The 22457-nt window shown below is 33.2% G+C and overlaps 1 protein-coding gene across 2 annotated transcripts in view; it reads left to right on the top strand.

Annotated features, from left to right (window-relative positions):
- The window catches only part of LOC145252511 (zinc finger protein 277-like), a 48739-nt gene extending 26744 nt beyond the window's left edge, over positions 1-21995 (top strand). For both annotated transcript variants that reach the window (XM_080112017.1, XM_080112016.1), the window contains exons 4-13: positions 411-493; positions 1103-1194; positions 3382-3446; positions 7504-7549; positions 16995-17127; positions 17234-17304; positions 19206-19305; positions 19401-19493; positions 21015-21139; positions 21730-21995. In XM_080112017.1, the coding sequence (XP_079968143.1) occupies positions 411-493; positions 1103-1194; positions 3382-3446; positions 7504-7549; positions 16995-17127; positions 17234-17304; positions 19206-19305; positions 19401-19493; positions 21015-21139; positions 21730-21949 (1028 nt within the window). In that variant the 3' untranslated portion in view covers positions 21950-21995. The remainder of the gene's footprint in view (positions 1-410; positions 494-1102; positions 1195-3381; positions 3447-7503; positions 7550-16994; positions 17128-17233; positions 17305-19205; positions 19306-19400; positions 19494-21014; positions 21140-21729) is intronic.
- Positions 21996-22457: the final 462 nt, after the last annotated feature.

Raw genomic sequence — 22457 nt, 5'->3', positions numbered from 1 at the left:
CTAGGTGCAAGAAAGCCTTTTACTCCAATAGTTTCTTCCCCAGAACTGCGAGTCTTTGGAACTCCCTTCCGGGATTCTGCTTTCCCAACTGCACTGATATGCAGAAGTTCAAGATTAATGTTAACAAACATCTTTCTACTCTTCTCCCTTCATAATGACCCCGCTAATTAAGTCCCTAATAGTAGCCCCCTGCTTCAAAGTGGCATTGTGCCTTTGTTTGGGGTGAAAGTTGAATAAAAAAAAAAAAAAAAAAAAGATATATCTAAAGTAAGCTGAAGGTTACATTGGCCAAAATGTTGAAAAAACACTCAAGATAAAAATATTAGTTCGAATAATCCAAATTTATAAAATGGGATTTGCAACAATAATAATCAAAATTAAAAACTTTTTTCTATTTTTTCTTATTTCAGGTGTGCGTGAAGAATATTATTTACTCTCTGATGTTCTGCCTGAAGACAAAATCTTGAGACAAAAATTACAAAATGAGAAACTTGTAAGTTTTTATTGTTCATTATTTGCCCACAATTTTTGTTGTTCATTTTGTTCATGAAGATTTTTTATTCATTTTCTTTGTCAACAATTTATTTACCAGCATATTTTCAATTAGATTACATTTATTTCCCAACATATATAAAAAACTAAAACAAAGGAAAGCCTTGCTGAACAGTTGTACACATTTCCTTTTCTTTTCTCCCCCTGAAGAAGAGATGCTACTCTCGAAAATTAAGAACATCAACACCTACCATCGTGTACGACAAATTATGTTGATAAATAAACGTAATATAATTGAAAATTACTGAAAATTCCTTCTAATATTGTCATTATTTTTTATATACTAACTCGTGTTCACAGTGTTTCCTAAGAACCGCATTGATATAGCCTTCAAACATAACTGTTTTTCACACTATGCAAAATGCTTCAAGTAAACTACAACATCCTTCTCAGATTGTTTGGTTTTACTATTATTTTTTTTTTTTCTGTCATTTACATAAATTCATCGAGCGATGCTGGTTTATAAAAATTGTAATTTTTTTCATTCTTGAATTTGAGAAATTGTGTTGGGGCTTTTTTCTATTTTTCTTTTTCTTCTTATTTTTTTTAGGAAGCTGTGCTTGCATTTCAACAAAAAGAGCGAGAAGATGAAACATTTTCACGTAGTTGTCTCTTTTGCCGAGAGCATTTCACAGGAAATAGGTGAGAATTATGTTCACGATTATTTCTACCATAGACACCCGAAGATCGTTAGAACATGGAGTGAAAGGAGAGGATCATTGAGTAAAAAATTAAAATCGTTTAAAAAAAAAAAAAAAAAAAACGAAAGGAAAAATAAAGATCAGACAGTTCCATTTCTTCATGAAAACATATTCCGAATATTCAAGTAAGTTCCGAATGGCAGACGGGTTCGCTATTACTCACATCCTCCCTCCTTCCCTTCCACCATTACTAATAGTTTACGATTGAAAATTTTTTACGTAGCCATTGTTTCCATTAAAATTCATTACAGAAATTAGCAATCACAAAATTCTGAAAAACGTGTGAAATTTAAAATAAACTGATATAAATTTTTGATTCTCGTCCAGGATTTCCCCTTTATTAAAAAAACAAAAATAAAGAAAAATCTTTGATGTATGTACCCGTTACCAAACGAAAATATCATCTTCCAAAAATTACATAAATTGATCAAGTAGTTTTATTTTTATGAAGAAAATCATTTTTAAATGATTAATAGGAATTCATAGGCATTACAAAATCAATCTTGCAAGTTTTGATTATTTATTTTTTTAATATGGCGGACGAGACAGTCACTACTGTGATACTCATAAAATTTTGTTTTCTTATTTAAAAACAAAACTACTTTCTTTATTAATTTATTTATTGAAGACTATTATCCTCATCTTTTCTTAGTTGTGGTTTCATGACGTTTCGGCCAACTATTCCTCTGGCCTTCATCAGGTGGTAACTGCGACAGGATAGGAACTCTGAATCTCCTAACTGCATGCTCAGCAATTACTGCCATCCATAGTTGTCTGATCTAATAATATATATAATATATATACCGTTCGGTACGGACCCGACCATGGAAGATCAGATAATAAATAAGCATGAATTTATAAGACCAAAAAATTCAACCTTGATCGTCCTTTGGGGTCTGTGGTGCAGTTGATAGAGACGTTGAATCTCTACGATTCTAGGTGAGAATTGTCTGAAGGTTGCGGTTTCAATCCTACCCAAAGCCGGCCAGAGGCTTACTTGAGAGAAAGGTACAAAGTCGTAGCATTCCTTCTGAAGCCAAGCCTGGGTCTCTTTGGACTTGTAGGTCAGCGCAGAGTCCTACTGCCACACCCAGGGTCTGCCAGTGGCCACCTGATTGCACCAGAAGATCACCACACTCTTCAGCACATCCAGATATACTCTGGTGTTAACTTTCAAGCTGACTTTGAAGATGTAAGATGGCATGATGTGGCCCTCACCAAAGACCATAACCGTGGCCGGAAACTTTGTTTTCACCATCCATTTTATTCATGACAATCCAGCGATGCATTTTGGGGGTGCTGGCAATGGTCCTGTTGTCATAATTTGGATCAGTAGAGAGCATGAGTTGTACAGTGGTGCATCTCCGATCTCACTCATTGAACATTGTGTCACTTTAAGACATGATAGAAAGCTCCTATCACTCTTGGGATTTGTACACAACTGGCCAACTAGTAGATGGCCTGCAACAAAAAACAAAACCGGTTTTAATCAAATGGAAATGGAATCGTGTCGTCTTTTCTATGGCGACAATTTTATCATTCCACCTTGTAAGTGGAATTCTGGACAAGAACCAATCGTACTATTAAGCTATTATTGCTTTTTTACTATTGCCATTGTTTGGTGTCATATCTTTATTTGTATGTAAGTTATGTTAATTTTTGTCACGTTTTCTATGGATGTAGTCAATCAGATGTTGTACTTGTATCAGTGTTGGGACGATGAGTTGGAATCGGTAAAATGTGTCGATTTTCCAATGCCTAAACGATTCTTTTAATTGTCATTTTTATTTAATTTTGTTTAAAGAATAATATTTCACTGCTTGTAATAATGATAAATTAAATATTTATTGATTTTAAACTATGAGTAAAACTAAAATCGGTAGATCATCCCTCACAAGTGCGTTTTTTATATTTGAGAAAATATCTGCATGTTTTTCTTGTGTTTTTACGGTAAACATGGAAAAATAACAACTCTATAGTTAAATATTTAGAGATTTCTAAAGAATCGGTAATGGGAAAAATATTGAAATCGTCCCATCACTAATTTGTACAAAAATATTTTTGAATTATCAAAAAATGAATTTTGATGAAAATTTTATTTAAAAAAATTTTTTTTTTTCTTCCACAGATCTGAAGTATTTGATCACATGGCATTCGATCATGGCTTCAACGTTGGCCAATCTGACAACCTTGGTGAGTCGGGTTAGGATTTCATTTTGAGTAGTTTTTGTGGTCAACAATAATCTCTTTTGAATTTTTAATTAAAAAAAAAAATACACCTGCATACAAGAAATAAAGTTGTCAACCATAGCCGAGGGTGACTCAAAGGCTCCCTTTTCATTTCACTGAATGAAAGATGGAGGAGGGCAGCTCCAACTCCAATTACCCTTGATCCTCACCATATAATACTGAGTGTTTAGCTTTTTTTTAGTCTGATATGGCTTCACTGAGGATTGAACCCCAGTCCCCTAGCACATTCATGAACTCTGACCATTATATAAAATGGGCTGGTTTATGCTTAAAACTTTAAAATTTTTAAATGATAATAATCATCATCATCATCTCACATATTTTGTCAGACTAAAAAAAAAATGTTGATAGTTGTCCAAAATTCCCTCATGCAGAAAAATCTGTACCCACGACAAAACCAAAAATATATTTCAAAAATCACATAAATTGATCAAGTAGTTTCATTTTTATAAAGAAAATCATTTAAAAACAATTAATGGGAATTTGTAGGCATTACTACATAAATGTCGCAAGTTTTGAAATATTGTTTATTGAGATTTTTTTTTTTTTTTTTCAAAATGGTGGGTGAGGTGAGACAGTTACTTCTCAAATATGCAGACAATTTTATTTTCTGATTTAAAAAAGAAAAAGGGCTACTTGATCAATTTACATGATTATCTGAATATATTTTTTATTTCATCATGGCTATATACATCATACAAATTTTTCTTTATTTTTGTTTTTTATTGGGAGGAATTCTAGACAAAAGTAAAAGGAATTCAGAGAAAAAAGACAAAAAACAGAACTTCTGTTATTTGGACGCATTTCAGTTTTGTATTTGAGGATTCCTTTGTACATCATGTTTTAATTTACAATTTTTAGTTGAGTTGAGTGGGAGAATTGAATAGGGTTGAGCTGACAGCAAGCTGAACAAAAAGCCACTGACCACTGAGAAATACTGCTGTCAACCTTTCTTTCGCAAGTTAAAAATCCTAGTTGAATACTTTTGTCACATATCGTATTTTGCACAAACACAAATAGATTTGTGTTTGGTTAAAACCCTCACTGCTGATAATCTTATACCTAATTCCCTTCATCGTATTGGCTGCAAATGGTGTCCGTGAGTCCAGACTTGCAATGTGTGTGAAATGAAGGGCATCTTGGTATTTATATTTCGATTATGTTAAACAAATTTTTCTGACTTTCACTTTCTGTGTAGTTGTAGTCTTGCCAGTGTATACTGAGGGGAAATGCCTTCTGATAAATATTAATATTTATCTGATTCCAGTTTAATAAAAAATATATTTTAAAAGTTGGCATAAAAAAATTTCATTCACCCAAACCCAGTGTAAGCTAGCTGTAACTCGATCCGGCAACACTGTCATCATAACTTTGACTCCTAAATTTATTGACCCAAAATTGGAAATCCTATGTTTAGTGCTTTTGTCTGCGACCTGACCAATTATTGTGGTCGAATTTTAGATTAATAATGGTTATATTAGAGCTAAGTTAGAACTTTTATGTGAACAATCCCGGGCAATACTCGCTTGCCTTGCTGACTCCAATTGTTTAGTTGATGATGCAACTTAAACCGAGGAAAAGTAGCTTCAGTGAGCAGATTTGGGATTGATAATAATATTTTGATAATAACATTGTTTTGGGAAGAAAACAATTGATTTCGAGGGAATAGTATGAAAAATTGTTTTGGCTAAGTTTGAGAACAGAATCTGACCCAGAGGTCAATTTCCAAGGATGTTCAGTGTAAGAACAAACTCTATGGAAATTTACTTTGATACGCGATTTGGCAGGGAGCCAATCAGAAAAGAAGGGAATATTGTCGTAACGACCCCCTGATTGGCTAGTTTGGACTGGGGAGCTCCATTCCCCACCCATCCCTTGAATATATAAGCTTGTGCATGAGCAATTTTTAGTTGAGTTGAGCAGTAGAATTGAGTAGAATTGAGTAGAATTGAATAGGGTTGAGATGACAGCAAACTGAACAAAAATCGCTCGACCACTGGAAAATACGCCGACCTTGAAATACTGCTGTCAATCTCTCTTTCGCAAACTGAAAACGTTAGTTGTATACTTTCATCACATATCATATTTTGCACAAACAAAAATAGATTTGTGTTTGGCTAAAACCCTCACTGCTGATAATTCCTTGCTTAATATTATCGCAAACAAAGGCTCCCCCTTCTCCGCATCTGCAGACTGTGGGTGACAACATAGGAAGAAATAAAAGAAAGTCAGATTCACGTTAACTGTGGCTGTCAATTTCCTATCAAGATTTACGATATACAAAAATTGAATCCGGAATTAAGGCTGACTGTTTCTCTAGGTGAAAGCGCTATCGGTTGCAGATAATGCGACACGTGTTGAACTGTGGACTCCGAAGTGATTTAATTCCAACTTCCAATACAATTATCTTTGTACAATGGTTTTATATTAGAACTTTGTAGTCATATAGTTTCTGTTAATATAATTTTTATAAAAAGCAAAACAAACAATTGGAGTTTTTACTTATTGCTTCTGTGAAGATGTTTGCATTGCTACCAGACCGGACGGTCAACTTGAATTATTTTTCAGGAACTGTCTATCAGGAGAGAAGTGCCTACCTCGACCCCGGGAAAAGGCTGTGGCCTGTGGCTTAACAAAAACATAAGTGCGGCCACATGCCACGTTGTTATCTCCCTGGATTTGTGAACTTGTGCTGAAACAGAATAACCAGAATCCCTCGTCAAACTCTGTCTTTGTGTAGATGATCAAGGCCAAACTGTCGTGTTGTGAAAGTTGTTCTGGGTGACCAGAATAACTGTTGAATTTTTTTGGGCATTCCATGATCGGAAAGACCTAAAAGGAACTCGTACACCGGCGTAACTTCTCAAGGTGATGCGCGTTGGGTTATATGCCTTAGAGTGACTGATAAGCAAAAAATTACTATTCGGTAATTGCTCACCGACCGTGAGGCTTTTTATTTTGGGAGTTTGAAAAGATTTCAGCCTCACCCCCACCCTCTGCCACCTCGTCTTTTTACTTATTTCACTTCCAATATTTTTTGCTCTAACCATTCTACAGATCCCAAAAATCAACAAAGATTAGACCATTCCTGTAATTATCTTGTCTCTATTGATTTTGCAGTTAGAGTTTAGTTCTGTGCAGCTCAAGGAGGTCCACCCTCCCAGGCCTTGCCTTCCCTCTTTGAGAAGGCGGTTAGTTTATTGCTAATCACCTGAGGCGCCCTCACCAGGGAATGCTGATGGGCCTGCGCAGGTACTTTTTGCAGGTCAGAGTGCCCCTCCTTTAGGGCGCTGACTTATGAATCCCACTTTCCGACACTGGTATGTAAGTTTTTTGCAGTATGAAGAATTAAACAAACCATTGTTCTGGGTTATTTACTTTGAACTTTATCTGCCCCCCCCCCTTTATATTTTTTTTTATGAGTCACTTTGTAACATGATTCAAGGGGGAGGGATATCCATATTATCACAATCACAGAGAAAGATTAAATTTGGACAGTATAGGGAGATGTGTTCAAAACATGAGACTTTAATGGTATGGTCATGTTGAACAGTTGGGGTGGCAGGGTCGGTTTACCGGGGGAAAGGCAATGAAAATATAAGTAATAAGAATAAATTTGAGAGAATCGATTTCTAAAAGCTGACACTCAAAAGTCTCTATTTCACAACAAATTTCGTTCAAATACTTGTAACCACAATTAGTTCAGAGCTATAATTTGTCACATAGAGATATAAATCATTTTACATACAAAATTTCAGTTAAATTGCTTAACTGGAAGTGAGTCAAGAGCATTACTTATTGAACTCCCCTCGTAGATGTAGAACAGTTGAGGTAGCAGAGTCAAGGCAAGGAAAATACGAGAAGTAATAAGAATGAACTTGAGAGAATCCATTCCTAAAAGCTGTCCAAAACATGTCAGTATGTAAAACTAACAATAAACCAAATTTGATTAATTTGAATTTTTTTTTAATACAATTTTTTTTTTTCAATTCGATTTCAGTTTTCACAACGGAATTTTTAGATAAACTTCAAGAAAAATTAAACAAGTGAGTTGGTTTTTTTTTTAAATTTTATTTTAAAGATTTTTTGTAAAAACTTCAAAATTTTGATATTTTAAATCTTCAAATGTTTTTTTGCCTGGCTCGTTTGTAATAATCATAAGCTATTAGAATCTTTGTATTGCAGTTACAAACGAGTGTGTGTGTATATATATATATATATATATATATATAAAAAGTCAATACAATGCAGTATAGACACAAACTGAAGCAAATTAAGATATATAATGGTAGAATGTGCAGGTTCACTTTTTATTAATACAATTTATAGTTTTTTGTTTTTATATATGAATCACCACTTATCAAGGCCCGGAGGCCACTCAAGGATAAGGGTTAATGAGTGTACAGTAGTCAATGGGACCATATCGTAGTCATTGTTAGTAGTGCAAATTTGGTAAATTGGATTACTTAAGGGAAACGGGTCATCAAGAATTTGTTTATGTTGGACTTGAAGACGACCATATTGTAGTCAGCTAGAAAGTAGGCAAATGAAAGAGAGTTTCACAAGTGTGCAGTTCTAAGAAAGAAGCTTTGTTCATGGAATCTACGTTTAGGTTTAGGCACAGATAAAGAGTGGGGGAAGTTATTGATAATGGTTTCAGCTAGACAAATGTTTTTTGTAAAAGTTGGGTGAAGAGGGGACCATAGATTGGAGCTCAGACGAGCACTTGCCATAAAAAGTGATAAAGCAGAGAGAGGCATGCAACATCTCTTCTGTGGGAAAGAGGTTGTAGGGAAGAGAAAAAGGCATCCCCCACTATGTTATGAAGTCTATTTTGAACTCTGTCAACGCAGGGTATTTTTAAAAATGATTTTTTTCTGCTTGTATTGTGTTTTTACTTGCGTTAGCATGGTTAGATGGAAGTTTCATATTGTATGATATTTCGGGAAAATTTCCCTTCCTCAAATAGGTGTTTGACTTTAGTTCAAACATGTACACGGGGCTATAACTACTACACACTAGACAATGCTTCAAGCAAACCATGTTAACCTCTTAGAAACAAAGTTTTTATTTCATTTACAACTGAATATGCTCACCCGGTGTTGTCCAGGAGTTTTTACATTTTATTGTTGTTTTGTCCCAATTCTATTTTTATTTTTTTAAATTTAAGTTACATTCAATTAAAGTATGTCCAAGAATGGAGTACTGTTGCCACATCTGAGCAGGAGCTGCTAGAATGACCTTATCCTGCCTTGACAGAGTTCAAAATATCCTTTTCTCTTCTCTGCAACCTCTTTCCCACAGTAGAGACGTTGCGAGCCTGTCTCTGCTTTATTGTTATTTTCATGGCGAGTACTTGTCTGAGCTCCAATATATGGTGCCCCCTCGCCAAACTTTCGTGAAAAACACTCGTTTAGCTAAAACCACTATCAATAATTTTGTCCACTCTTTATCTGTGCCTAAACCTAAATGTAGATTTAATGAACAAAGCTTCTTTCTTAAAACTGCACATCTGTGAAATTCTGTTTCATTTTCCTGATTTCTAACTGACTACAATGTGGTTGACTTCAAGTCCAACGTAAACAAATTCTTGACGAGCCGTCCCCTTAAGTAATCCAATTTACCAAATTTGCACTACTGACGATTACTACGACATTTTCCCACTGACTACTGTACACTCATTAACCATTATCCTCAGGTGGCCTCCGGACCTTGATAAGTGGTGATTCCTATGTGGGGTAAAAAAAACAAAACTAAGTTTTTAGTCATTAAATTATCAATTTAATTCCCCCCTTTTTTGTTTTCCATAGTTTAATCTTTGTTTATAGCATTATGAGCTTTGAATACATAATTTGTTTAGAAATTTAAAGTCAGTTTAAATACTTAAAATCATTTTTCAGATTTTGGAGGATTTCATAGTAATTCATTCATCCATTTTCTTTTTTTGTTTATAGCTATTAAGAAAAATGTTAAAATGCCAGACTTTTATTAATTTTTTTTTTATTTCTGGAAATCGCTCCAGTCAAGGCATAAAACCACTTAATATAGAAGCTAAAAAAAAATAGTATTTTAAGATCCAAAAATTGACAACAGTAAGTGTGAGATGAATAGATTCCAAGCCAGAAAACAGCAATTCTTCCCCCTTTGTCAGAAATATCGTTCATGGATTGTGAGGACTAAATTAGGGAAACGAGTTATGAAGTTGATGGATTTCATTTTGCAATTAAATTATATTTTAAATTTTGTATAATGCTTCATTGCTAAGATTTTGATTTCAATAAATAATCGATTTATAGTATAATAAAAAAACACCCACATCGAGGCAAGAAGCAGAACATGTTAGGGCTAAACAGCTATCTATATAATTATAAAACTCAAATGACCTTGTAACGGGTGTTGTAACCCAACATCCAGTTTACGACTTCCGCTTGCGCATATAAACATAAACCTATAACAGCATAAACAAATAAACACAAATTGCTACTTTTGCAGAATTTGTCCTGCACACTGAAATATTAATGTTATTATTTAGAAATTATTTTCTTCTAAACTACCAACATAAATAAATAACCCGAGAATCTTTTTTTTTTTTTTTAAATGCATTACAGATAAATAATCAACGCGACAATAAAACCTATTGTTTTACAGAGTACATTTTCAGCATCCCAATGGTTTTTTTTTGTGTTTAAATTAAAAAATATATCAAAATTTAACTTTAAGTATTCTGGTATCTGTTCAGTGCACATTTACCTATAAGTATGGCAAACCACTTATAATTCAATGGCTGTAAGTTTTTTTTTTTTTTTTTTTTTTCAAAAATAAACAATTATAAACAGAACGACTCATAGAAATCTATCTATATTTTTTTTTCATTTTAATATACTTTCATAGAAATGTTTCTGTTATGTCACAAAAAATTTTCTTTACATCACGAGTGTCACGCTCATACATTAATTCCATAGCTAATATAACATACTGACCCAATGGGTCACGGGTAGTCTAATATTAATATAGAGATTTGGCTTTATTTTCATTATGAACACCGAGTGTTGCTAGCTGTTTGTAGTAAATAACTACGGAACCTTGAATCGTTCACTAGATTTTTTTACATAGGCATCACCACTTATCAAGGCCCAAAGACCACTTGAGGATAAGGGTTAATGAGTGTACAGTAGTCAATTGAACAATATAGTAATTGTCAGTTACGGAAATTCGGTAAATTTGTTGACTTAAGTGGAACGGCTTATCAAGAACTTGTTTACATTGGACTTGAAGACAATCGGATTGTAGTCAGCTGGAAAGCAGGAAAACGGAAGACTGTTCTACAGGCATGCAGTTCTAAGAAAGAAGCTTTTTTTCATGGAATCTACGTTTAGGTTTAGGCACAGATAAAGAGTGGGGGGAATTATTGATAGTGTTTTCAGCTAGACGATTTGTTTAGTTGCAAGGAGCATCAAATATAAGGTGGACAAAGCATTCAAAAAGATAAGGTCAGTTGTGTTGTCTGCTGCAATCATTTAAACAACACAACTTTCATGTTAGGTCTACTATTATATATTATATTATCATATATTATATTATTATATATTATTACATATTATTATATATTATATTATTATATATTATATTATCATATATTATTATATATTATCATATATTATATTATTATATATTATTATATATCAGAGAGGCGGTAGCACTCTCTATATAGGGATGGCCCGTACACGCCTATATACGCCTACAAAACAAAACTATCCAAATCTCAACTAAAATCAACTTATGTTTCAAAAAGCACATATTCTTACAGAGAAGTGTCTTACGAATCCAGCGAGTGTCAGAACGTCGGTTAAAATGTCAAAAGAGAGCAAAAAAAAAGGGTACAAAAATGGCCAATTGTTCTTCTTTCTTCTTTCTTCTTCTTTCTTCTTTCTTTTGAGACGATGTATCTCGGTGTACGAACGGTCTCTGACAACAGTTCAAGCATCAATCGACTGCTCTTTACACGGAGAAGTGCAGTGACCCATCGCTTTTTAGCTAACTCCATAATTAAATAAGATTACGTGTAATAACAAGTTTTAAACACTATATACCCGATGTAGACAGACCACTTCGAACACGAAACTTCTCTCAAAAGGGACAGCTCCAAATAATACACCAGATGCTCACAGACGTTCCAGTTTGCCAGTGGCCTATATTTCTTGGACGCTGAATATTTGAGGTGAACGTTAAGGTTTTTTCTTTAAACAGTAACCCACCAGCGTTAATGAAACCACAAAATCTTTATCTCAGTTGATCAAAATTGTTATAAGAGTAACCTATCAGCAAGTACGACGTCAAAAAACAATGTTATAAAAACAAATAATTCTTCAGATTTTGGACTGTAAAATATGTACAAAATGTCAATGCTGTGACCAGGATTCGAACCTAAGTTAGCACGGCCACAACGTGGGGTCCTAACCTCTAGACGATCACGGCTAACACTGCCGTCTGTCGCTCTTGGCAGAAAGACACATGACTACTGTCAAACTATTGAAAAATAAGGAGGAAACTTGAAATTCTCACGCATGCGCAAAAATACACTATAGCAACCATTGTTAAATGCAGCTGAATCTCTTCGCTCGCTAAGAAAAGTAGATCAGACCAGTTCTTCTAAGAACTCACCAAACGCCAAAGGAAATAAGTTAAATTAACCGCAAAAGAAACTGCAAGAAAGTCAAGAAAAATTTAATAGTGAAGGTATGAACATTTTAGAACTTTATAATACTCTGTTTTATCAGAGAGGCGGTACCACTCTCTATGTAATATAGAACCGATAGAGGACCAAGAGGCAACTCCTAAGGTCCAAAACCCAAAGACCTAAAACCCAGCAGGAAGCGACCTGCTACTAATGGAGGCGGCAATGAGCCGCCTCCTAAAAAAGACAATACTATCATGAATGTAAGTTTAAAAATAAGACTGTAAGTAAAAATACTAATTAACAAGAATAAAAAAGCATTGGAAATGCAAAAGGATATAGGGATGGTATGCCAAAAAGTATACAAACAAGATAGCTATGAATGGCTAGGCACATGGAAATAGAATTGCATCCAAAGTATAGCCCTATGTGCTTTTTACAACTGTAATGATGGCACGGAATGAAGATTGGAGAAAAGCTATAGGGCTATACTTTGGATGCAATTCTATTTCCATGTGCCTAGCCATTCATAGCTATCTTGTTTGTATACTTTTTGGCATACCATCCCTATATCCTTTTGCATTTCCAATGCTTTTTTATTCTTGCTATACTAGCAGGGGTGCCCGGCGTTGCTCAGGTGTTTGGAGGTGTATGCTGTGCAAAAAAACAAAAAAAATGGTTAATTTTTTAAAACTTTGACCCCTATTATGACCCCTTAAAATTTATTGTTTCGGGCTCAAATCACTTTATTAAGTTAGATCCATGTTCAAGGAACCTATATCTAAAATTTCAAGTGTCTAGACCCAAAATTGTCGGAGGAGTTTGGTAGAGTTCTTAAAGGTCAAATCGTTGAAATTTGACCCCTTAACAGCCAAATTTCTGGCTGACACCTGTCACATTGATTTTCCCAAATCTCAGTACCCGGTATTTCAAATTTCAAGTCTATAGACTAAAAATTGACAGAGTTATTGCGTAGGGAAATGTACACAGACAGACAGACAGACACGTTCACTTTTATAGATATATAGATAATGCGAAAATTATTTTGTGTGTGTGAGTTCCTTCCTCATAGGTTCCGCATATCGTTTTCAAATTTCATACAAAGCTGATTTATATGTCTGACAATATGTTAGATATGTTTTGTACAGAAATTCATCCGATAAGTATCGAAAATCGAAAACATCTGATCTTAATTGTCTTTCTCTCTTACAGATAAAGAAGAATTTTTACAGGGGGAATATTTTATGTTACACCAACCAAGGGAAATAATAAAACCTCAGCAAATCATTTCTTCTTAAAAACAGATTTATTATAATCTGGTGACATAGCATTCGACTACAGATCAAATGATCCCCTGTTCAAACCCAGGTGTTCTTCACAATTTTATTTTAAATTTTTTCTTATTAATGAGTTCAATTTACGATTTAAAAAAAAAAAAGAAAAAAAAAAAAGCACCATTTAAAATTGCCGCAAATCATTTCTTCGTTTGCATATTTTAAAACTAAACATTAATCAGAAGTGACTTCTCAAGGGCATTCATCGTCAAGCCCAAATATCAGCTGACATGATATTGTAAACAAACACAGACGGAATTTGATGAATGACATTATCATTATTTTATATTATTCCACCGGGCAAATTATTCCTCGTAATATATAATAATTAATAGAGGATTGATAATACATAGGCAATCTGCATAAATTAAAATATCATGATTAAGCGTATTGTATGACCAGGCAACGCCGAACATCCAGCTAGTATATTATATAAAGTGCAGTTGTATGTGTTTGTATATCCAACTAAAACTTGAAAACTACAAAACAAACACCCAGAATGTTGATATATTCTTGAATGGTGTTGTTCTGGACGAACAATATCAAACGTAAAAAAAAAAAAAAAAAAAAAAAAATTCATTCTTTGGAGGTCAACTGGGTCAGGTTTTGTAGGGAGAAAAGGTTGGTTTTTCAATCATTTTCAATGTTGTCTATGATATAAAGAGGTGAATGGCTTATATTATCATTTCCAATACATTAAAATAAGAGAAAGGAATTGGCTGGGTGCATGTGAAAAGAAGGGTGGGGAGGAGGGGTGTGAAAAAACAAAGAAGGGAGAAAGATAGAGAAATGTATTTGAGAGAAATAGAAGTTTTAAGATGTTACACAAACTTTTTAACCTATTTTTTTTTTTTTTTTTTTCATGGCTCTAAACAACATCAGGTAGCCCTGCTAGTCGTAGATAAAAGCCATAAAACAAAACGTTAATCTACATAAATATAGAAGCCAATCTCAATGACCGTCTAAACTAAAACGGCTTACAACTAAAGATCTAAAGTTTAAAAAATTATTCATTCTTTGGAGTTGAGGTCAACTGGGTCGAGGTTTTGTTGGCGGGAAGGGTTCTTTTTTTTTGGGGGGGGGGGGTTCCCAGCCATTTCCAGTGTTATCTATTATACAATGGATAGGTGAATGACTTTTATTATTTTCAATGCATTAAAACAAGAGAGAGAAATGGGCTAAGCAGAGCTAAAAAAGGTGTGAAGGAGAGGAATGTAGAAAACGGCAGGAAGAAGAGACTGAGTAATGGATTGAGAGATTGAAGTTTTAATATAAGTGTCAGACACACTTTAGTAATATTGAAGAATAACTCCTTGTATTCTTCAGTTATGAAGACCGAAAAGTCGAACAATGCGATGATTGAATGATTATCATCCCCGTTCGTAATAGTTTTAACTTGTTTGTTTTCAGTATTGACTTTAAATACAATATTTATGCTTATTTATGTATATATTGCAAATAAATATAAGATAATTTTGTTGCTTTTATTGTTTTGTTTCTTAATTTTTTTTTCTTTTTCAACATTGAAAACATTGTTTTATCATATTTTTTATTATTTCAATATTGCAAATAAATATTGTTTTATTACAATTTTTATTATTGTTTTTTAGTCGCGTGCAAGCGACATTATAAGTTGGTCCATCGGTAACACTTTTGTGCTTGGCCTTTTTGGTTAAGATCAAAGGTCTGTTTTTAATAGATGCTGTTCTTAGCTTTTCTTGACCTTTTGGTCAAGATCAAAGTATAGTATCTGTTCTTACTACATGCTGTACTTATGTTTGTAACTTTGCGATATAAAGTGGGGGATCACTTTTCCGTATTAATTTAATGTAAAATGATCACCCATTTTACAACCAGTCAGTCTCAAAGCCATTGAAGTCATTCTCCAGATCATTCAAGTTGTTTTTGAAGGATTCCAGTTATTTTTAAAGCATTCAAGTCATTCTTAAAGTCATTCAGTTCATCCTTAAATTCATTAAAGTCATTTACTTTTTACTCATTTGAGCCCATTTTTCGGTCATTTTAGTTTATCTTTAAGAATTTCATGTCAATCCTACATTCACGTATTCATTCATTACACGAGAGCATGCGACTAATGGCTATCGGCCTTGTTCCTAATAAATGTTTATTTTCACACAAGTTAAAAAATATATTGTCTTTAAATAATTAAATAATTATTTATATATCTTTTTTAAAAAATAATGAATGTGAAAACTTGCAATCTATTATGAGCATTGAAAACTGAAGTTGAGGAAAATTTATGAAGAATTTAGAAAGTTATACTTCTGAAAACCCCCTTTACTTAATCTATTATGTGTCCTTAAAATATTTATTTTCAATATTGAAAAAAAAACAAAAACAAATGAAACAAAATTATATATATATATATATATATATATATATATATACAAGCGAAAATGTGTGTATGTATGTTCGCTTTTTGTGTATGTCTACCAAAGGCTTTTTTCCGGCGGATTCTTGAAGCCGTCACTCATTTTTAAAACTTTTTATATCACGTCTAAATGATAATATCTACGAGTTAACAACGAGGATCGCCTCTCTATTTAATTTGCCCGACTTTGAAATGTTAAATATTCGACATTTTCGGATTGGCACATGTTGCTTTCGTTTTTCGGTATAAAAAAAATGAAACTCAATTCGAATAACTGGCCCACGTGGTCTCCAGAAAGCGATGTAACATTTGGTCAATGTCAGCTTATCATCGTCATATCAGACGGTTGCTTTCATTTTGAGACAAGACACTCCCCCTAATAAACGGGAAGCTGGTTTTCCCCAAAGTTAGGTAAAAACAAACAAACCGGGTTATTGACCTCATTAAAAACTGTCACGCAGAAAATGTTGAATAGTTATTGCTTACGTCGTTAACTCTACAACTTCTACTTGTCAATTCTCTTCTTACTTAAATAAGTTCAAACGTCTTTCAGTAACTCATTCTGGCCTTTTTTATCCCCCCCTCCATTTATTTTTGATTTAAGAGCACACACTTCGAAACACCCGGGCAACGCCAGGTAGCCCCCCCCCCCGCTAGTCTATTATATTTATTTGCAATATATACATAAATAAACATGAATATTGTCTTTAAAATCAATACTGAAAAGAAACAAGTCAAAACTATTACAAACGGGGAATGATAATCATTCAATCATCGCGTTGTTTGACTTTTCGGTCTTCATAACTGAAGAGTATAATGAGTAATTCTTCAATATTACCCAGTTTTTAACCTATTTTTTTATGGCCCCAGGCAATGCCAGGTAGCCTTGCTAGTACAAAATAAAACAAAAACTTGTTATTCAATCAGACTATAGATATAGCTGTGCCAAAAAAATTGCACCATTTAAAAATAAGACTTTCTTTATGACTAAGCACAGATTTTTCTTAAACAAGATCGTGCTAAAAAAAAAAAAACCCCAGAAAACATTAACACCAACTGAAAAACAAAATTACTTTTTTTAATTTTCACAGCTTACAGTGTTTGTATTGTGAGAAAACCTTTCGAGATCGTCCAACCCTGAAAGAACACATGCGTAAAAAGCAACACAAGCGAATCAAGTCGAACAATAAAACTTATGATAAATTCTACATCATTAATTATTTGGTGAGATTCTTTTTGTCACTTTTTTTCCTCATTTTCAAAAATTTTTCTGGTATTTTTTTTTTTCATCATGTTCTATACAGTTATTTTTTTTTGTCTTTTACACTAGGAAATTGGGAAAAACTGGGAAAACTTTCAATCGGCTGAAGAAGCAAATGTTGAACATGACATGGATGAAGAGTAAGTATGGTTCCATTTTCATTTTGTAAAACTTAAAATGGTTACAAATAAGAAAAGGTTGAAATTAAGAGAGAAAGAAAAAAAAAAACAGTATTTTCACTGTTAAAACGCAATTACATTTGAAAAATATAATCGTTCGGAGACCAATTAAAATGCAGATTTAAAAAAAATATTTTTCTAATTTTCTAACCCATAAAAACGTCTTCATTAGAAAATAGACATTTAAAAAAAAATTATTTTGCCATGTTATTTAGCCATAATTTTTTGTTCTTATTGAAGATTGAGATTTATTTTTATGTCTAAATCAAGTGACGCTGTGCTAAGTTGTATGCGTGCGAGAAGTAGTAGAAAAAGAAATCTTACTATTTTTTTTTTTTAAGAACATTTTGTTAATAACTTCCAACTTCTGTCCGTTGCTATTTTTATTTGTCAAGAGGATCAAGTTGTCATCAATGGATCTCCCCGTCTTGAGCAACATACCATGTAACTTTGAGATACACTTTGGAGCATTTCAGATGTAAAATTTGACCTGCTAAAAGCAGAGAATTTATCAAGATTGTAACCCCATGAATTTATCGTTACCCCCCCCCCCACACACACACACACTTCCCAAATCCTTAATGATAGTTGGCTAAAAGAAAAAAAAAAAGAAAGTGAAATTGGGTCGAACAGTCGTCGGTCAGCTGTTATGTTGAACAAAGACAACTGCCAGAAAAAAAAAAAAGGGATGGAGGATCCCAAGGATGAAGAGAGAGAAAAATTTTTTAATAAAGATGTTAAACATGCTTTTAAATTGTTGAATTTTATTATTCATTTTTCTCTGAGATTTGAGTGGCAATAAGCCTCTCCAAGGTACCAGTACTCTCTGCACTTATCCAGTGGAGGTCTGGTTGGTGCTTTCTATCCTCCTTGAGCCTCCTCGATTATTTGTGACACCAGTTTATGCTGACACTATGATTGGTGGGGGTGGGGGTTTAACTTATAATTATATAGTTTCAGTTTTTATGATTCCATGTTGTTTCTGTGTTTTACATCTGTATCAAAAGTTTCCACATTTCAGGTTTTCCTTATTATTTCAGTCATTTTCATTATTCTGTATTGTATCTTCTCAGCCATCACTGTTTCCAATCTCCCATTTTTTAAAAAGTTTTTCGGGCATGTTCATAGTTGGCAACCACTATTGGTCTTTTCTCAGATTTTTGTGTCAACAAGACCTCCTCCCCAGGTTTCAGTACTCTCTGTACACTTCTAATTTAGATTCGACCAGTGTTCTCCTTCCTTGGTTTTTCCATCTGCCTTGATATTACACAACTATTTTGTGTGATATCAGCTGAGACTGGTGCCTTTTAAAAAAATTTTTTTTTGTTTAAAACTAGGGAATGAGTTTGGGTCTGAAGTAAACAGCAACTGCTTGTGATTTGGTTTATAAGCTCAGTGCTGACTTATGCAAGCATTCAATTTCCCTTCTGGTAACCCAATCAGAAGCCATCTCTCAGGCGAACTGATCATGAAATAGAAGTTAATAAAAAAAAAAAAAAAAAAAAAGTTAACACATGGTTTACATCTACTTTACCGGCCAGGAGACCAACGTGAACTTGATCCTTTCACTGCACTTTTTCTAAACCCGATCTTCTCTTGGGGGTGCAATAAATGAATTTAAAAACTTTGAATAAACAGACAAAACCGTTTTCGAAACATGTTAGGATGCAAATATTTTATTAAAAGAAAGAAAAAAAAAAAAAAAAAAGGCATTCAAATTTTCTTTTATTTTAAAGTTGAAATATTTAATTACGGATCGTATTGGATCCAGCATCAGAGAATGAAAGAATTATTTTTTTTTTTTTTTTTAAATGAATTTTTAGTCAAACTTAACAAATTTCTATTTCTTTTATAAATCAAAGGACTTGGGACGATTGGCACGATGAAAGTGGTTCACAAGCAGTTTGTCTATTTTGTCCGTTTTCGTCAATTGATTCTGATCGTCTTCAGCATCATATAAAGGTTTGTGAAACTGAACATCTCTCGCTTTCTGCATTAAAACTTAAAGGTATTTCTCAAGAATAAATTAAAAGAAAATGTTTTTTTCTTCTTTTTAGGATGTGCATGGCTTAGATTTGGTGGCCATAAAGAAAAGTAGAAACCTGGATTTTTATCAACAAGTTAAATTGATTAATTTTATTCGACGCAAGGTAAGAAAAGCTTTTGTTTTAGCATGAAGTGTCCTCAAATGCATACATCATCTTGATAGTACCACCTATGCTAGTACAGTTTCGGCTCTTAAGAATTCACCCTAGATTAAAAAAAGAAAAATCTGACATACAAAGCCATGACAAAATGAATCTAAAAATTATGTCAATTGATCAAGTAGTTTTATTATTTAACTAGGATGACAAGAGTATTTCATTCCACCATATTGAATAAACAAAGGGAGATAACTCAAACTAAGATATTTTGTTTTTCAACCTAATGATAATGATGGCAACCTTTTATTTCATTAAGACTTTGGCATTCTGTACCTGTATAGTTCAATTTTGGATTTTCAGCTTCGTTAGTGCTTGCTCCATTTGCCATGTACCCCGATCCTCTCTCTGTGTTGCAAACAGACTGGAAAGGCAAACCAAAGACATTCGGTGCCAGTGCAGATGCAGGAGTTGCTGCTTCACCTTCTCTCGGTTGGGACTCTAAACCGGATTTTTGTTGGTGTTTACTCCCTTAGCCTTGTATCCAATGCCATCCACAAGGTCCCCATTAATGGCTTAAAATCTTAATTAAATGAGGTTTTATATATAAAATAAATACTTGGTCAATTCATGTAAATTTTAGAATGTGATCCTAAAAAACAAAAATGCAGAAAAATCTTTAATATAAGCGAATTCTGGGCATACATTTCTAATGTTGAAAGGGATGCATATTAGTACCATTTCCAACTAGAGTTATTTCCCTTGAATAATTGTAAGATTTTACTTGTTCAGGTGGTGCTATCCAAAAATCTACATAGGAAGTTGTACTGGTTAGGGTTATTGGTCTATAATCAGTCTGGGTATTAGATAAGACAACTATTTAAGATGAAGATTTGGGGTGGGGTGTGGGCTCTGACTGTCGAATGGTGCAGTTTTAAGTGTTGTGGATTTAATAATATTCGAGATTTGTTACTTTTTGTCATCCTATTGAAATGCATGAGCTGTGAGTTTTAAATATTGATTTTTGTTTTGTTTTTTATAACTTGTCCAGAATTCCTCCTATATTAAATACCAAAAATAAAGAAAAATCTGTATGATGTATGAACCTGTGACAAAATGAAAATAACGCATTCCAAAAATTACATAAATTGATCAAGTAGTTTTATTTAAAAATAAGAAAATTATTTTTAAGTGATTTATGGGAATTCATTGGTTATTACAACATAACAGTAATTGATACTTAAGTAGGTTTTAGTTACCTCCCTTTGTTTCTTGAGATTGTTTTCAAAATGGAAAAAACACAGTAACTCTTTAGTTACTCATAAAACTATTGAATCAATTTTCGTTTTATCATGGGTACTCCTTTTTTTTAATTTCAAGTTTGCAGTTTCATTAAAAATGTTCGATCTCCATAGAAAGTTGTACTTCATCGTTTGCGTTTGATGACAAAAGTTCTCGACTGGAGGATTTGAAAATATTTAAGATTTACTGACTCTCTTAACTGTCTTGTAATGTTATTTCTTTTCTTAGGTGCACCAATTGAAATGCATCAGTTGTGACGTCCAATTTGAAAGCTCTGAATTATTGATGTCTCACATGGAAAGTAACCAGCATTTTGCTCAGATTCCAGAGACTGAAGTCTGGAACCAACCCCAGTAAGTCAGATTTCTAGCCAAGTTTTAATCATTTTCCTACAAAGGAAACTAAATATTTCTAGATTTGGAAAAAAAAAAAAAACAATAGGTTTCTATTGGTATTTTGTTTTATGTTCAGGCGATTATCAAAATTCCTCTGATGACTGTCTAAATGTCAGCCATTTTTTTTTTTTATTTAATTGTTCTCTAGACACAACATATATCAAAGTAAATAAATGCTTAAATCTAAGTTAAAACCTAAAACTTATTAAGAGAGAAGAGTAACCACTTTTTCGTTTTGTTGAAGGAAAATGCTAGCTATATATTATATATATATATATAAAAAACAAAATCTTTTGTTAGCTATTAGTTATATATATTAGTTAAAAAAAATATTTATTCATGAAACTTACCTAATAATGATGCCCCCCCCCCATTTGAATTTTCTTCATAACAAGAATAATATTACTTTCATTTTTCGATTAAATTACATTCATAATTTTTCCTTATAAAAAAAATAAGTTTGACACCTTTCAGCATTTATGTAAACTGACAGAAAATTCCCATGAATACCAATTTTTTTTTATTATCTTTTCATTTGTCAATTGCAGGTATTATTTTCCAACTTATGAAAACGACAACTTGTTGTGCCACTTGCTGGACGATACAATCCCAAACGACAGTCAGTATACAGTTATTTCAGAAGACAAAGTTACAACAGAAACTCCTTTCTTGCTAAAATGCGATGAAATCCAAGTTACAGCAGAAAATCTCTTGCCAGAATGTGTTCTTAGGGAAATTACAGATCTTGGAAATGAACAATTCACGTGAAGGGAATTAAAAATCTTTAATAAATAAAATACTTTTTGTCATTATAGTTTATTTGTTTTTTTGTTTTTTTTAAATTATTGGTGTGTGTCCAGAATCCCCCCCTACCTTATTAAAAACAAAAATTAAGAAAAATCTGTTGGAATATTGTAGTTTCTTCTACATTTGTAAAATTTGGAAGTTAAAAAGAATTATTTTAATTTCTTATGAAATGCTGAGTTATAATCAGTTCAAGATGACAGTTTTCTGGTGGTTGAAGGTACAATTTAATACAAAAAAGTTTTATCTGCTTATGGCTAGCAGAATTGATCCCTGTAGATTAAATAGATTCCAGAGTTCAACGTGAAGAAAATTGGAGGTTACATCAGCAAGATGAGAACAGTAGTTTGGATAACCCATTTCTGAAGGTATTTCTCTCTCCAATGTCGGAAATGGGGATTGAAGAGCCAGCCCCATCGACGTTCCTTGGTAGGGGTGCATCAGTTAAAACCTGGGAGGGTAGACTTCGAAC

This window comes from Euprymna scolopes, chromosome 29 (genome assembly GCF_053919585.1).
Source record: "Euprymna scolopes isolate OS-2025 chromosome 29, ASM5391958v1, whole genome shotgun sequence".
Taxonomy (NCBI): domain Eukaryota; kingdom Metazoa; phylum Mollusca; class Cephalopoda; order Sepiida; family Sepiolidae; genus Euprymna; species Euprymna scolopes.
This window is presented reverse-complemented; position numbering and strand designations above follow the sequence as displayed.